Source organism: Myotis davidii, unplaced genomic scaffold, assembly GCF_000327345.1.
Source record: "Myotis davidii unplaced genomic scaffold, ASM32734v1 scaffold356, whole genome shotgun sequence".
Taxonomy (NCBI): domain Eukaryota; kingdom Metazoa; phylum Chordata; class Mammalia; order Chiroptera; family Vespertilionidae; genus Myotis; species Myotis davidii.
Window position 1 is genome coordinate 1294532 of NW_006288188.1, and position 18398 is coordinate 1312929.

Sequence of the window (18398 nt, forward strand, 5' to 3'; positions counted from 1 at the left end):
AATAAATTTTGAGTGCTTGGAACAGAGTACTTGTCACTTTAGTGACATAAAAAATCTAGCGATGGCTTTGCTAACAATTTTTTCATCAACATATTTTTGTGAGACTTTGTTCTCAGCATTAAATAATATTAAAATGAACAAAAGAAACCGGCTAACAGATGAAGTTGGCCTTGAAGTGCACCAAGTATGAACCTGCAATCGAAGAATTAGCAGACAAACTTCAGCACCAAAAAAGTCACTAATTCCTCGTTTTCTTCACATTTGATTATCATTGTTTTTCTTTGTTAAATGGCATTTAAATATATAAAATAAATATCAAAAATATAAATCCTTTTTTTTACTATGGTTGCAAATATCAAAAAAATTATGAATATTTCTATATGTGACACGACACCAGAGTTAAGTTAGAGTTTTTCAAAATTTTGACACACCTAGCTCAAAAGGTTCGCCATCACTGCTATAGGAGTATCTACAATAATAAAAGCGTAATATGCTAATTAGACCAGCTGTCCTTCTGGATGTATGACCTTCTGGACAAAGCCGCGGTGGCAGGGGCCAAGGCAGAAGCCACAGAGGCGGCAGAGGCCCCCAGCCGCTGTGGGGGGTGGGGGCTAAGCTCCTTGCACGAATTTCATGCATTAGGCCTTACTTAGTATTTAAATAAGATTCTAAAACAAGCAAAACAAACCCTAACCGGTTTGGCTCAGTGGATAGAGCATCGGCCTGCGGACTCAAGGGTCCAGGTTCGATTCCAGTCAAGGGCATGTACCTTGGTTGCAGGCACATCCCCAGTGGGGAGTGTGCAGGAGGCAACTGATCGATGTTTCTCTCTCATCGATGTTTCTAACTCTCTATCTCTCTCCCTTCCTCTCTGTAAAAAAAAATCAATAAAATATATTTTAAAAAAAAAACAAGCAAAACAAATCCCTGGTATTACAAGTCAGCGCAGTATAATGAGGGAGGTAACAGCTGACAGGGGACTGGCCGGGCTTCTGGAGTGTCCCTTGACCGGTTGGTTCCACAAGCATGTTCACTTTGTGCAAATACATTAACTGTATAATAATGCCTGTCTTTTTCAGTTTGTTAAACTCCCAAAACAATTTTTAGAAAGCACAAAAAAAAAGTGGGGAAGGAAAGAAGGTAGGGGGAAATATAAGTGAGCTCAGATTCAATGGTCTAACACTGATAAATCTGGAAATCACAGCAGAAGCCTTAATTATTTATAAGAACTAAAACAAATATTGTCATTACACGTTACATTCATGGTCTGTCCACATTTATGACTTCTGATAGCCCTGAGCATAGCAAGGGTTCACACTCCGACTTCTATGTAGTTTGAGTGATCAGAGCTGCACACTCAATACACATCTGTTTCCTTTAAAATGTGCTTGTCCTGGACCTGTGTCACATAAATCTGATGTTTTCTTCTGGACTACTAAAAGATTAAAGCCTGCCATGACGCAGCATTCAAACACATGAGCTGTTTTATATATTAAAAACAGAGCTCCGTTTAGGATTCCCCCTCGCTTATCACATGTACTGGGTATTAAAATTAAAAGCAGCACTTCAAGGAGAGAAGGAACTAGAAAGATAATGTAACAAATAATAATAATAACAATAATAAACAATTCTGTAACTGTTAGAATGTTACTATAAAGGGCAGTCACGGTCCTCTTTAATTAGCAACAATAGGAAGCAAAATACCCTTTTTTTTTTTTAAATATATTTTATTGATTTTTTTACAGAGAGAAAGGGAGAGAGATAGAGAGTTAGAAACATCAATCAGCTGCCTCCTGCACATCTCCCACTGGGGATGTGCCCGCAACCAAACTGGTTTCGGCCAAAATACCCTTTTAATCTTGCCACTGTGACACCAGAAATTATACTGGATGCAATGTCAACTACTAGAAATTTCTGAAAAAAAATCAGAGCTCCACAAAAATCTTACAATTGAAATTTAAAATGTCTCCATCCCCTATAATTTTTCACTAATCTGATATATAGGTTCCTTTGTAGGAAGGCCCAGTTTTAACAGTCTATAGAATTCAACACTCCCTAATTGATGAATTCAAAGGGACCTAATCAAAATGCCAACAATAATTTTCCTCGAAAATAATAAAGGACTTCAGAGCACAAGTAAAAATGTAATAAGTTGTGAACAGAATAGCTATGAAAAATCCTAAAAATGAAACGTGATGACAAAGAATCCGCCTGAATATTAGGATCTATAAAAATACAACAAAATAGGATGGCACTGGTGCCAGACGAAACAATCAATGGTAACAATACTATAATAGACTCCAGAATGTGATGGGGTTTAGACATAGCACTTAAATCAGTGGACAGAAGATAGATGAGTTAATAAATTATGTTAAAACAACCGGTTAGACTTTTGCTTTTACAAAAAAAAAAAAAAGCCTCCTTAACATCCCCTTGACTTTTTCATTTTCTTATTAATATGGAAATTTACAACACATACTTCACACTAAAAGTTATTACGAATGGGTCAAAATACTATAAAGTCAAAGGCAATTTAAGAGGGCTAAGCAGCTAACTGAACGTGTGAAACCCACTGTGTGGGATTATAGGGAACTAGAAAACATCTGTGCTTTCCCAACTTGTTTTTTTTTTTTAATTAATACCAAATCTCACTGGGGCAAGCCAACACAGCAGATGTCTGCAGGAGGAAATCAGGTGGGAGTTCTGGTTGACCTGCAGGCTGAGAGGAGTCACATCTCGGCACACCTGGGAAGTACTGATGACATACCACGTGGGAAGTACTGAATTAGCACGCTCAGGCCCTGTTTACAAGAGCAGTGGCTTTTCAAGTCTGTTTCTTTATGGCAATGCATGACAATGTTGTTAAACCTGACCTTTTTCAAGAGAAATAAAAGTCTAGATTGTTATGTAAAAAACATGGGCAGCTACACGTCTTTGGAAAACTGTGAGGGGCTGCACAAAGCCCATCTGTTGGCCAGATCTAGCCCATAGGCCACCAGCTTACAAATTCTGATTTAAGCGCAAAAAATGAAACCATTCAAGCGCTGCAGAGAACACATGACATTATTTTCATAGTTTTGGAGTAAGAAAGACCTAAGCGCAATCAAAACCAGAGTGCATAAAGAACAAGGCATTAACTACATAAAAATGTAAAACTTATGTGTAACCGAACATTAGAACAAGCCTAAAGACAGGACAGCAGTCTCCCCCCAGGCTCTCTGCAGCGTGGAGTGCTGCAACCTGGTCTCCAGCCTTCTCTGTGGGGGAGGAGAGGGCGCCTGGCTTAACAACAGTGCCAGAACCACCTGGACAGAGAGTTGTTTAAATGAACAGAAAGGGGGAGGAAGCAGGAAAGGATCCAGGATGGACAGTCACCATCATCTATTACTCAATAAATATGAATTAAGGTTGAGTTTACATGTCTCATACTTCAACATCTTTTTGAGTATTTACTAGAATTTAAAAAACACACTGATCAATGATATTAAGAATTTTTCCTGGCTATCAAATGAGTTATTCCTTTTTTAAAATATATACTTATTGATTTCAGAAAGGAAGGGAGAGGGAGAGAGAGACAGAAACATCAACGGTGAGAGAGAATCATTGATCGGCTGCCTCCTGCACGCTCCCTACTAGGGATCGAGCCCATAACCCAGGAATGGGAATCGAACCATGACCTTCTGGTTCATAGGTTGACGCTCAACCAACCACTGAGCCACGCCAGCAGGACAGAGTTAGTTATTCTTTTTTTTGTTAATACTTACCTGAGGATATCCCGTTGATTTCAGAGAGAGTAGAGGAGAGAGAAAGAGGGAATGGGGGGGTGGGGGGAGGAAGAAAGGGCGGGGAGGAGGAAGAGAGGCAGAGGGAGAATGTGAGAAACATGGATATGAGAAGACAGATGGATTGGCTGACCAGTCTGGGATCAATCCTGAAACCCAGGTACATGCCCTTAATGGGGAATTGAACCCGAGACGCTTCACTGCACTGGCCTATACTCTAACCACTCAACACGGGCCAGGGCTCGAATGAGTTATTCTTAATAACTCCTTCAGAAAGTGAACATGCAACCCTCATCCAACACTGGCCGTGTAGCATATGCAAGAAGGCAGTTAGCTGTATGTGCAGAGTTGGAGGAAGAAATGTAAAAGTCAGAACATGTAACAACGATAGAATGTCCTCCTTCAAGGCTCTCGTGATAAGGTGAATTTCACCATGATGTCTGCTCCAGCACATGCTGAGTGTGTGCACATTTTACCAAATCAGTGCAATATGGACCAGTGTCTGGAACACTGAATTAGGATGCTGATCTAATGTTAAACATCCACATGTTAAAGGGATGAGTTGAGACTCAGAAAGTACTAGATTTAAAGAAAGTAAAGCAGGTTTGACTTTGTGCAGAGAAAACTAAATTTTCACACATTTTCATAAATTGCAAAAAGTGAAAAAGTGCCAATTTATTCTTTCAGAAATAGATTATAAAATTAACCCCTTCCCCAACAATTTTTTTGTTAAAAACGTTTCTTTTTCAGACTAATTTTTTTATTTTGGTTCTATATAGTATTTTTGATGCTGGTTATGAAAACAGTTTGTAACTCGTCTTCCTATAAACCATATTTTTTTACCATATTTTCTTAGTATACTCGTCGACGACTGAAAAAGAACATTTTGTGAAAACGTGTATACACGTTTCTGCCGGGGAAGGGGTTAAGTATCATCTTATCTTTGAATCACAGATTTCACGGTTACCTGTTGCTGCCGCTGTGGACCCTCTCAGTGAATGCCATTGCTGCCCGTCAGTGGGAAGTGACGAGTCTATTCATCTGAAAGAGAAAGAGCTTGTGAATATCAGTCCATAAGTAAACTCACAGGCACATCTGACCTGTAAGAAATCTTCCTGGAGACAGAATTCCAAGTTCCCATTTGGATTAGAGAAATGGTTCTTTACCAGCTCCCAACTTGCATGAATAAATCGGCTAGCATATATCAAAGGAAAAACGCACTTTTAATTTTGAGGCTGCTACTCAAAGCCATTTCAACAAGAAGAAAAACTATGCACAAGTTTATCATGAGAAGGAAGAAAGGAAATAACATGTCCCCAGTGTCTACTATGTGCTAAGCATCGTGTTAAATGCTTTTTAAAAATGACATGTCATGTAAACATTACAATAAACTTGCAAGGTACATACTAATGCCCCATTTTACAGACAAGAAAACTCTCACTCAGTTTTAAGGAAGTTTCCTGAGGTAACAGGTTGTGTCATCATCTTCACTAGGATCAGGAGTAGGAAAGGCAAAGGAGTAGGCAAGAGAAAGGCAGTCAACGTTGATCTTTATGTAAGAATTCAACACTTAATAAAATAAGAAAGTGGGCCCCCCAGTAAAACCCAATCTTAAGATTTTACTTCCACTCAGAAAAGGTACTTAATAAATCCCCAAGGCAATTCTTGAGCAATCTCTCAAGAATTGGATATTGTGTGGGGGGGGTGGGGGGAGGGGGAGGAGAGAGAGAGAGAAATGAATGAATATAAGTGTGTGTGATCCCAACGGCCTTCCTACTGTCTTGTGGATCTCTAGAAGCAACCTCTCTCTCTATGGCTAACACTATCTACAGCTGTTTCCTTTTCCCTTTCTTGTGTTTGTAAATGTGCTGCACTTCTCCGAACTCGCTTTAAACAGTTTTTATTTTTTCAAACATCCTTAAGGCAAAGGGTATGTTACTACATTATCTAGTACAGATTTAACAAACTTGTTGATACGAATGGAAACTCTGCATGAAACTTGTAACCATGTTAGCTGCTACACTGTGGGCTGAAGTTGAAACACTGTCTATAGCACTTCAGCTCCACTCTGACTCCGATAAGGCCTTTCATCTCGCTCTCCATGACGTGAAAATTGCTGTCTTGAAGACCACAATGTTTCCATCTGAGTAGATATCATGTGTCATTCCTCTCTCCTCCCGCAAAAACAATGAAACAGATGCTGCAAATATTCTAATTAAACGCACTCGGGTAGCGATCTAAGGTTTTCAGGGTCAAACGTGTTTTGGAGTCGGTCTCTCCTCCAACCAGCTAGAGTGGCCCGAGGCAAGTTTCCCAAATTCTCCAACCCAAACCTTGACACCACCACTCCATCGGGCCTTAGTCTCTCTCACTTTCCTTCTCTCAATACACTTTAATTTCTCTTTCTCCCCATCTCTCTATTTCTATCCTGCCTTTCCTCCTCCCTCTCCTTGCCCCCATCATTTTCTCTCTTTCCCCTCTAACCCTTTCTCCCCTCTCCACCCCTTGCTGCTCTCTCACTTTCTCTTGGCATGCAGGGCTGGCACACAGTAAGTCCGCGGTTCTCAACCTGTGGGTCGCGACCCCTTTGGCGGTCGAACGGCCCTTTCACAGGGGTCACCTAATACCATCCTGCAGATCAGATATTTACATCACAATTCATAACAGTAGCAACATTACAGTTATGAAGTAGCAATGAAAATAATTTTTTTAAATATATTTTATTGATTTTTTACAGAGAGGAAGGGAGAGGGATAGAGAGTCAGAAATATCGATCAGCTGCCTCCCGCACACTCCCCACTGGGGATGTCCCCGCAACCAAGGTACATGCCCTTGACCGGAATCGAACCCTGGACCTTTCAGTCCGCAGGCTGATGCTCTATCCACCGAGCCAAACCAGTCAGGGCTACAACGAAAATAATTTTATGGTTGGGTCACAACATGAGGAACTGTATTTAAAGGGCCAGAAGGTTGAGAACCACTGCAGTAAATGATCAATAAAACAGGCATCAGTTTTGGCATTAACCTTGCTAACAATGTGAATACTTTTGAAGAGTCTGTGATGGTAGTCCCCCACATGACCCTCCCCTTGAAGATGCCCCACCTGCTTGCAGCCCAACGGCATTCACCCCTAAGCCCCCTGGCAGAGACTGAAAGGGCAGTTTGGGATGTTGATGGCTGCCAAACTGAAGGAGTGGCCCTGGGTCCCCTGTCTGATCATTTACTCACTGGGCCAACAAGTATTCTTGCACATCTACTCAAAGCCAGGGACTGGGAATGAGAGGGAAGGGAACAGACTCTTGCCACCATCTGAGTTTACAAGCTATAGGAGGTCAAAAACAAACATAGTATATAGATGTTAAATATTAAAAGGTGCTATAGAGGGAAATGAAGAGAAAGTATAGAGTGCCAGAGAGAAAATGAGGTAAGGTGTTGCAATTTTATATAGCGTGGTCAGAGAATGTAAAATTTGAGCAAAGTGAAGAGCAAACGGTGTTCTATAGTGAAATATGGTCCTAGAAGTGGTGATAATGATGTGTCCATCCATGTAGGCTCATCAATTAGAATCACCTGGGAATCTTTTTAAAATCCTGATTTCCGGGCCTCATCCTCCGGAAATTCTGTTTCTTTGTTACTAATGTTGTGGCCTCACCCCATAACAAAGAAACAGAATTTCCGGAGGATGAGGCCCGGAAATCAGGATTTTAAAAAGATCCCCAGGTGATTCTAATGTGCAGTCAAGGTTGAGAACCACTGCTCTAGTGGAAGATGCCGATTATGGGGAAGCCGTGCATGTGTGGGGCAGGGAGAGCTATGGGAAATCTCTGTGCCTTTGGCTCAAATTTGCTGTGAACCTGAAAGTTCTCCAAAACAGTATTTTTAAAAAATGGTTCTAGACCAGGGGTGGGAAACTTTTTGACTCGAGGGCCACAATGGGTTCTTAAACTGGACCGGAGGGCGGGAACAAAAGCATGGATGGAGTGTTTGTGTGAACTAATATAAATTCAAAGTAACATCATTATATAAAAGGGTATGGTCTTTTTTTTTTTTAGTTTTATTCATTTCAAACGGGCCGGATCCGGCCCGCAGGCCGTAGTTTGCCCACAGCTGTTCTAGACTGACTAACCTAAGACTGACTGAAGAATTCAGCCCAACCCGTGGGTGTCATTACTGACTTGTTGGGAGGAGGGTGGAGACGTGTTTTCTGAGAGATTTGGCCCCTGGGCACAGCTTTGCTGGAAGGCACAGTCCTTTCCACAGAGGCAGAGGCAGAGGCGAGGAGGCAGAATCACCAGATTATCCACTATCTCATTTACGGCTCACAGTCAGACCCAAGTCAGCTGAAAGTCTGTTCAGGTGCTGATGCCTGACTGCACAGTTGCATGGAGTAGCCATGCAAGCCAGCCGTAAGGTCAGGTTAGCATTAAGGCCTGCTGTGGTCAGGAAAGTGTTATCCTAAACCACGGCTAAGAAAGGAAATTAGTATATGCTTCCCTTTAGCAATTCTTCAAAAAAACTTTCTTAAAAATAGAATCACATCCTGGCTGGGTGGCTCAGTTACTTGGAGTGTCATCCTGTGAACCGAAAGGCTATGAGTTCAATTCCCAGTCAGGGCACATACCTAGGATGCTGGTTCCACTCCCGGTTGGGTCGTATGCAGGAGGTAGCCAATCAATGTTTCTTTCTCATTAATGCTTTTCTCCCTCCCTTCCCCCTGCTCTTCCCCCTCCTTCTCTCTTACTCTTACCAATGAACATATATCCCTTGGTGAGGATTATATGTATACTAGAGGCCTGGAGCACGAAATTCGGGCATGGCGGGGGGTGGAGGGGGTGTCCCCTCAGCCCAGCCTGCATCCTCTCCAATCCAGGATCCCTCAGGGAATGTCCGAGTGCCCATTTAGGCCCGATCGGCCCCATCCAGGGATCGGGCCTAAACAGGCAGTCAGACATTCCTCTCACAATCCTGGACCGCTCCTAATTGCTCCCTCACCTGCCTGCGGGCCTAATCACCCCTCACTGTCTCTGCATGCAGGCCTGATCGCCCCTAACTGCAGGCAGCCATCTTGTGATGGTGTGAGTGTTAATTTGCATATTACCTCTTTATTATATAGGATTCAGATATCTACAAGGTATGTGCCAATAAAATATTGTTTAAATAAGAAGAAAACTGGTAACCTAATACACACCAACATAGAAATGGCTAAATCCATTAGATCACAGCACAACATGCAATGTAACATCAAAAGAATAAGTTACACAAATAAGATGCTGAACAAAATGCATGTGAAAACAAAAACACGATGTGAGCTTAAAAAGAAAATGCTTCATGTTTATGTTTATGGTAACACACACTCCCACACAAGTGTGCGTGCACATATACCAAACTGCTAGCAGTAGCTTTCTGAAAAAGGGCACCTTCATCACCTTTTATTATTATGCAATGAATCACTTACTACCTTTGTAAACATTTTTTTTCTCTAAATATGGGGGTTGGAGGGGAAATGTGCTGGTCTACAAATATTGAAATCAAAAGATACATTTTTATATTATTTTCACTAAATTTATAAAGAAAAATGGAATAATAAATGGGGGGTGTTTTAAAATACTCCCACTAAAAAGAACAGGGAAGATACCAAATGGCTCTTATTTTATTATTTATTATTTTTAAAAAATGTGTTTTTATTGATTTTAGAGAGAGAAGAAGGGAGATGGAGAGAAACATCAACTGGCTGCCTCCTGCCCGCCTCCTTCCCCCACCCCCAATCTCTCTAATGGGGCTTAAGCCAGCAACCTGGGCATGTGCCCCAATGGGGAATCGAACCAGCAACCTCTAGGTGCATGGGATGACACTCAACCAACTGAGCCACACTGGCCAGGGCAACATGGCTCTATTTTAAAACGAGGCAGTACTGTGTAGCAGAAAGAAACTAGGCTCAAGCCGAAACTGGTTTGGCTCAGTGGATAGAGCGTCGGCCTGCGGACTGAGGGGGCCCAGGTTCGGTTCCGGTCAAGGGCATGTGCCTGGGTTGCGGGCACATCCCCGGTGGGAGATATGCAGGAGGCAGCTGATCGATGTTTCTCTCTCATCGATGTTTCTGGCTCTCTATCTCTCTCCCTTCCTCTATGTAAAAAAAAAAAATCAATAAAATATATTTAAAAAAAGAAACTAGGCTCAAGTGAGACAGGTGATCACTTTGGGCAAACTAAGCCCTATCAGTCTCAGTGCTCCCCTCTGTAAAATAGAAAATGGCCTATTTTTCAGGTACTGAGACAAGCGAATTATATAATCTAGCTAAAATGCCTAGCATGCTGACACATCTAGATATTCCATACATAGAAGCTCTTGTTATTTAAGTCAGCACTGTCTACATTCAATTTTATGTATGTGACACTGACTATTATGTCTCATTTAGAAATGTACCTCATCAGGTACATTTAAGTGACCCTTCTATGGTCCTTCAAGTCTCTTGCAAAACGAATTTATTCAGAAATAAAAATGCTATATATCTCAAACTGCTCTTCTCTCCAAAATAGCCGGTAAAACAGGTCAAGTAAAAAAAGAAAATTTTAGTGTTATAGACACTCTCACACCATACACACATATAATTACAAGGAAAGAAAAAAGGGCTGCCCTAGCTGGTTTGGCTCAGTGGATACAGCATCAGCCTGTTTTAAAAAAGGGCCTTGGTTAGTTGCCAGTTCAATTCTGGGTCAGGGCACATGCCGGGGTTGAGGGTTCGATTCCTGGTTGGTGCGTGCGGGATCAATGTTTCTCTCTTACATCGATATCTCTCACTCTTTCTCTCTCCCTCTCCCTTTCTCTCTCTCTCTCTCTCAAATCAATATAATCATACATTTAAAAAGGAAAGAAAAAAGGGAAGGAATACAAAATGTGGCTCAGGATATTTTAAATATTCTGTTCTAGGTCATTAAGTGCTTCTAAAACCTAGCACATTCCAGGGAACCTCCTCTCAGGAGTTTTTTGTTTTTGTTTTTATGACAGGCTAGTTAAAAGGCCTGCTTTGCAACCTGCTAGCTATATGACCTCAAGGAAATACTGTTCTTCTCTAAGGTCTCAGCTTCCTCATCAGTAATGCGGGGATTCATGGGGTTGCTACAGGATTAAATGTTTCCAGTACTTTTATCATAATGCTCAGCTCATGGTAAGCACTCGATAAATGGTAGTAGCTGCTCTGGTTACTTTTCTGCCAACCAAACCACATGCTATGGAGAATTCAGACATTAGAGAGGCTCTTCAACTGGACAAACAGCTATGCAGGTCTCCAAGGCCCATGACTCTGACCCAGTTTCCATAGGAGACTCTGAGGAAAGGAATTCAGTCTGGAGGCCCCACACACACCCACCAGGAACAACAGTCTCTTCCTAATGGACAATGTGTCAGTGGTGAGTCATAGGTCATACATGTTTTCATCCGAATTCTCCAGAATTCTACCCCAAATAGATCATAATCTCCCAGGGGCTCCAAACTGACAGATCGCCTCCAAGTCCTTTAGCTCCAATGCCATATGGAGCCCACAAGCTTAGAAATCCATCATGGAACACAAGTTCCCCAACTACCTGTTCTCCACTTCAAATATTTGTTCAAGGGGGCTCTGGCACTACCCCAAACCCAAGTACACACCCCACATCCTGTTAACTCCCTCTCATCATTCGGGTCTCAGCTCAATGATAGGTTCTCAAAGAGGCCTTCCCTGATTATAACAGCTAACATTGCACAGCTGTGCCCTCAACCACACCCTCCAACCAACCCCCTCTATTCCATTAGACTCTATGCAGGTTAGGAATGTATCTCACTGCAACTAACAGTTGCTTAATTAATAGACGTTTAGATTTCTCCTACAATGAGTCTAGAAGATGGGAGCTACTGGTATGGGTGTACCTGTCCGATGAGGCCCTCAGCAGCTCTGTCTCCTGCTCTGCCATGTTCAGCATGCTCTTTACACCTGTCACCTCATGGCACAAAAAGGTTGCTGCCCTAACCCAACATCTCATCTACATTTCAGGCAAGAAGAAAATGAGAGGATGTGGTGGCTCTGCGTCCTTTTGTCAAAAAAAAAAAAAAAAGGAATATCTTTCCCCCAAACTTTGGCTTTCAATAAAAAGAACTAGGGCACATGGCCTCAAGCTGGCTGCAGGGGAGACGGAAAATCAGAACTCAAATTGTGTCCTCACTGAGAACACACATGATCTGTCACCTGAGGCTGAGTACAATGTATCCCCCCCACACAATTAAGGTTCCCTTAGCAACAACAAATGGGAGTGGGCATTTTCCTAAATATCAGTGTTGACCACACGTCTTCCTACAGTACTTAACACTCTGAAATTAACAGATACTAAATAAATAGGCAGATATTAACTGCTTATATTCCCTCAGCGGACTGCAAACCTCATGTCTAACTTTACATATATATACACCCAGAGTCTATATTTTAAAATAATTGGCTGTCAACTTTCTCACAGCAGGCAGGTATCATAGACACTGAAGTATAGTGAGAATAGTCTAGGTTATGTTTTAGGGACAAAATAACCCCAAAATCACAGTGGCTTGACAGAACAAAGAATTACTTCTGCTCGTTCTGTGTGTCTATTGCATGTTGGTGTGTAGGGGAAGAGAGAAGGGTAGGAGCTTTTCTCCACTTGGAGAAACCCAAGCTGTTGGAAGCTCCATTATCTCAAAATGTGGCTTCAGGATTTACTCTAACATGAGACAGTTGGAGGGTCTTGTGAGAGCCACTTAGATTCCTCAGCCCAGGAATACACGTTACTCCCACAGAAAGCCTACTGGACAGAATTAGTCACATAATTCTGTGTAGCCATAAGGAGGTAGAGAAACATGGGAGAGCACATGAATATTAGAAGTTAAATGTTGCTGTTTCATTCCCCGTGGGCTGGTAAAATATCTTATGATGCATGATCCCAATTTTAGAAGTTAGACCCACTAAAGAAGTTTCTTGGAACAATCTCAAAGTTAGGGATACTCAGTAAATCAATTATTTCAACTTATAAGGCAACACTTAGCATTTAAAAACACATTTTTTTGTCCTTCAGGAGTAATAATCCTATAGAATAAAAGGCTAATATGCAAATAGAATGAACGGCGGAACAACCAAACCACCGACCCGGTCGCTATGATGTGTGCTGACCACCAGGGACACGCATGGAGCATGGCAGGTGTCGGCCGTGGTGGGATGGTGGAGCAGGTGAGTGGGGGCACCAGACCAAGGAGGGGCACTGGTCGCGGTCATTGGGGTGAGCCTCTGGTGGTTACTGAAAATTCTTTCTCCTGCACGCCGTGGTCCTACCCAGCACTCGCACCTGCTGCTGGTGCTGGCCCTGCTTGCACCTGCTGACGGCACTGGAGCTCGCACCCGCAGCGGCTGCTGGCCCCATCAGCACATGGGAGCAGCGGAGGTGGGAGCGAGGCTGTCGACAGACAGGGGATGAGGGGCCGCAGTGGGAGGGGCTGGGCAAGGGCACAAAGGATGGGCCAGACCCACCCCTGTGCCCACCGCAGCCTCGTGCCCCACAGTTCCTTTCAAGATGTATGAATTCGTGCATTGGGCCCCTGATCCTATATAATAAAAGCATAGTATGCAAACTGTCCCATCAACTGGGAGTTCTTCTGGGAGTTCAACCAGGGGGCAGGCTGGCAGGGGGAAGGGAGGGAGTACCCGGCCAGCAGCCAGCAGCCGCTAGGGACGCTGCCAGCGCATGAATTTCATACACTGGGCCTCTAGTAAGAAATATTTATGTAGCACTTAAGCTCTGTTCCAAGTACTTGCCAATCTTAGTACCTTTGATCTACCCAATTACCCAATAAGAGAGTTACTACTACATTGTTAACCCCATATAATGAGGTTATAATGAGAGCCAATCCTCCTTGAACCTATGGCATTTCTGCACACCGTACAGGCAGAAGCACCAAATGCCACTGTTCCATACAACCTTTAAGGATGCTTGTATAGAGAATAGTCTCGGAAAACAGAGACGGTGTCTCCCTCTAGCAAAGGGCAGCATGTTGACTGTCCAGTATCATCAAGATAACGTGTCTCTCTGGAGTAATGGGCATGCATGCTTACTGCCCATTATAAAAGGTTAGGATTCCCTAAACTCAGACTCCTCTCCTGTAATGCAACCCACTATCTTTGCAGGTGTCACCTGGCTCTCTCCACATCTCCCTTTGGGAACTGGGGCTTAGGAAACCAGTGTAAGAAAATACTGATACTCTGGCTACAGCTATTATTAGTAACTAGAGGCCCAGTGCATGAAATTCGTGCATGGGTAAGGTCCCTAGTGGCTGCCGGCTGCCGCCGGGGCCTTCTTTCCTTCCATGCCCCACCCTGGTGGTCAGCGCACGGAATAGTGAGTGATCGAACTCCCCAGGGGACACTTTGCATATTAGGCTCTTATCCTATATAATAAAAGGCTAATATGCAAATTGACCAAACAGCAAAATGACCAGGTCGTTATGATGTGCACTGACCACCAGGGGGCAGATGCTCAATGCAGGAGCTGCCCTCTGGTGGTCAGTGCGATCCCACAGGGGGAGTGCCACTCAGCCAGAAGCGGGGTTCATGGCTGGCGAGCACAGTGGCGGTGGCAGTAACCTCCCCTGCCTCCACGGCAGCGCTAAGGATGTCCAATTGCTGGCTTAGGATATCCCCCAAGGGCTCCCAGACTAAGTGAGGGCACAGACTGGGCTGAGGGATGCCACCCCCCGAGTGCACAAATTTCATGCACCGGGTCTCTAGTATATATAGATAAAGTCACTCCCAGGAGTCCATGAGACTGTGGCAGGTTTGTTAGCTTGAAAATAGGGTAAGGTTTCAGAGTGTTAGCTTGAAAATAGGGTAAAGTTTCAGAGCCTTCATAGTTAACAAGAAGTTAAGTAATTTGCCTAAGGTCTAAGAGCTAGTGAGTGTCCTATCCAAGATTCAAGCCCAAGCTGTCGGGCTCAGAAACCATACTTTTAAATTCTCTGCTACACTTCAGTAGTCCTCAAAGTGTAGTTCTAAACCTGGCAGCATCACCACCACCTGTGAACATGTTACAAATGCAAATTCCTGGGCATTACCGCAGACTACTGAATCAGAAACTTGGGGGAGAGGAGCAGAGACATCTGTGTTTTAACAAGTCTTCCAAGAGATTCTGATGCTGACATTCTCTATATGTTCACTGAATCTACAAGATGGAAGGAAATGGTATGGGTGTATCCTGGACTGTGAACTGACTTTTCATAACTTGAGTAACAAATTTCAAGCACTAAGGGAGACCGACAGTTCATAAGCCCTTGCATTTCATTTTTAGTAAGGTAAGGATCTTCATCTGGTGCAAATAAACATCACGTCTGTTTAATAGGTCTGCATAATATTTTCCTTTGGAGTCACAAACATATGTCCAGAATGCTAAATGAAAATACCTCCTTTTTCATTCCCATAATGACTAGAAAGAATTACTTAGCCAAGGAGAAACACTATATTTTATTTAGAGTCAAGCTGTAATTCCTGAAAAACAGGAAACCACATATCAACACAGCCAGCACATGTACCACAGCAGAAAGGGCACCAGGCTTTGAGTCATCGTCAAGTCACTTCTTCAACTCAATTTCCTGATTTTCAAATGGAAAATGAACTCCCAACTTCAGAATCACAATTAGACTTAAATGATACGTCTTGTGAGCACTGGTAAACAGCTTTTGTGCTACGTGAATATACACTCCACCTGCTTGGAGTACTGTCTGGCACATAGAAGATGCTCAGTACTTATGAGGTATCAGGAATAACTATGAGGTATTATATTAATGATGTAATGGATTCCTCTGGGCTCTACTTTTCATGGTAATCTCAGTCTTTTAGGAGGAAAAAGTTGCTCTAACAAGAAATCCTTAGTCATGTTTAAAATGGGCCAGATAATTTAAGAAAATCAGCTGATGTCCTTCCCCAGGAGAACATGAGTGAGTGAAGGAGTTCTGTCCTAAGGATAAGACAGCAACTGCAATTAGCAACCCTGATGATGGTCTTGGGGCCTCATGGCTTCAAGTCTGTAACAAAGTGTCCCGCACATAAAAATGGTCAGGAATAAAGGATGTGTCCCTACAAAGCACAACATAGTGCACATTTATTTCTGCCCTGTGGTAGAATTTTAGTAATTCAGCAACTATTAAATAAGCTACAACTGTACAATAGAGAGAAAGACTGCTAAAAAACAAACAAAAAAAAAAACCCACGGCCAATTATATCATTTGGGAATAGAAACCATTGTTGAATTTATAATTTAATGAGGGAAATACAATTTACAATTATTTACAAAGCTCTGTATATTTCTGGTAAATGAAGTTCCTTAATTTATACTGTCTCCAACATACTTTCTCAATCTCCTGAAAAATTAGTTAACGGTCACTCTAGAGTCTTGAAATAGGGAACTTTGGGCTTTTAGCTTGAACAGACATATCTAAGATAAGATAGCAAATAGATTCAAGTTGAAGGCCAGTTTTCAGTGTAGGGGCTTTAACAGTCAGATGAATAGCCCTGATATGTTGCCATACCTTACGGGACATCTGCAGGGTATATTGCTCCCTGTATATGATCCAAAATATTTACATGTAAATTAGCTTTACCTTTTAAACAGTGAAAGCATAATCCATCTCATAATTTGGAACAGTCTTATCTGAGGTTCTGCTTCCCGGCATATGTCGACAGTTTGGCTCAAATAAACTCACAAAAATTCTTTAAAAAAAACATTTTGGAACAGTCAACTAACTTCATAAAAAAGTATGCAAATTTCTTTATGAAAGAGCACAAATTACAGAGTTGAGGATGAGCCTTCTTTCACTTTGTAAAACATATTAAAAAGAATTTTTACCCGTCTTTTCAACTCCCAAGGCAATAAACATTGCTTTGTAGAGCTCAAAAAAAAAAAAGTAACTTTTAGTTCAACCAACTTGTTACAAAATTCAGTTAAGCCAGATAGGAAACTGGAGAGGCAGCCAGTTTGATGAAGTCTACGTACTACTGTCTTGTGACGCCAGTGAAACAGTGACTTCTGGTGGCAACAAAAAAAAATACATATTGTGCAGCTGGCAGGAGAAAGAAAGCAGTGCTTAAAATCCGCTGGGCTTTCCTCTTGCCATAAATCCTCTGTCTCTGGATGGTTTTTGAATTCTAAGTTAAACACATTATGATTCTTTGACATTGTATTTGTACAGAATTGAAGAATTAAGGGAAGACAAACGCCAAGGACGCTACAGAAATTCAATTGCTACAGTAAGTGACTAAGACACATTAACTCTGATACGTAACCGTTCACTTTCTTCCAGCAAGTGGGAAGCAAAGAGTTCACAGCAATATACCTGCAGGTCTCACATCCCCAGCCTCATCAAGCCTTTCAGTCATATTTAGAAAAGAAAAGAAAGGTGGGAGCGGGGGGATCCCCATTATCTAAACTCCCTTTTGTCGAAGCCTTGGATTCCGCTCAACACCTTTGTCGCAAAGTGACCGAATCTGTCCCAAATCCTTTCCTTGGTTCCCTCTCTCCTAAATTAGTTGAATTCAAAAAGTTTTAAGTACTAGCTATCTACTTTCTTGCTTTCTCTCCTAGTCTCCCTTCATTGTCTTGGGTCATTTATCCCCTAGTTCTCTCTCCATTCCTTTTCCGCAGATTTATCTTCAAATACAATACTCTCCGACACTGGCAAGAGACACTTTTAAATTAACGCAGGCAAACTATCCAGAATTTTCAACTCTCCTGTGAATTTGTTCCCAGAATATCCACTCAAGGAATCTTTTCCACTGCAGACGAAAGGCAAGCTAAGGAAATGCATTAGACAGAGGAAGTAAACATTGAAACAAGGCCATGCCTGGGTAGTCTTAAGCCTCTTAGCAAGTACTAGTTAGGCTCTCGGGTCCAAAGGTCTCTTTCTTTTTCGTGCTTTCTATCCCCACTCGGAGTCTGAAACCACGGGGGTCTGGGAGAGCAATCCACCGCCGCCTACCTTCTACCAGCTCTGCAGGAACTTGCTCTGAAATCACCTGGCACCAGCAAAATCCCCACACCCTGCCGGCACCTCCCTCGCCGGACGGTTCTATGCCTCAATTACTGAGTCCCTCTCACTTTGCAGCTGTCCCGGGGAGCACAGACTAGGTCTTCGCCTTCATTTACGGTTTCGCTTATTTAAGGTTGAAAATCCGTCTGGTGCCTGTATGGTACATCATATCCTCCGTCTCCCACCTCCAGCGGGCGCCAACAGGGTTAAAATCACCCCATCCCACCCTCAAAACGCAAAACAAAACATGGGGTCTGCAAGGCCCTCCCGACCGCCCCCGACGCCCCTGCCCCTCCCCCAGGACACACCTCCACCTCAAAGCCCAGGATCTTCCAGGGACAATTTGCATAACAATATGGGGTGTGGAAACTCCTAGAAGACCCACCGACTAGGAGAGCACCAAGACCCTGCAAGGCCCCTCGCAGCCTCTTTGACTGACATGACGATAAGGGAAAGTACGATTCGGACCACCCTCCAGTTCCTCTCCCTTTTAACGCGCCCACCCTAGCGCTCCCGACGTCGCAGGCGACAGTCCCAGAAGATCGCACGCAG

The 18398-nt window shown here is 42.9% G+C and overlaps 1 protein-coding gene across 2 annotated transcripts in view; it reads right to left on the reverse strand.

Moving 5' to 3' along the window:
* AFF1 (AF4/FMR2 family member 1) overlaps positions 1–18398 on the reverse strand; it is a 198343-nt gene that overhangs the window by 179057 nt on the left and 888 nt on the right. For both annotated transcript variants that reach the window (XM_015561531.1, XM_015561530.1), the window contains exon 2: positions 4750–4823. In XM_015561531.1, the coding sequence (XP_015417017.1) occupies positions 4750–4787 (38 nt within the window). In that variant the 5' untranslated portion in view covers positions 4788–4823. The remainder of the gene's footprint in view (positions 1–4749; positions 4824–18398) is intronic.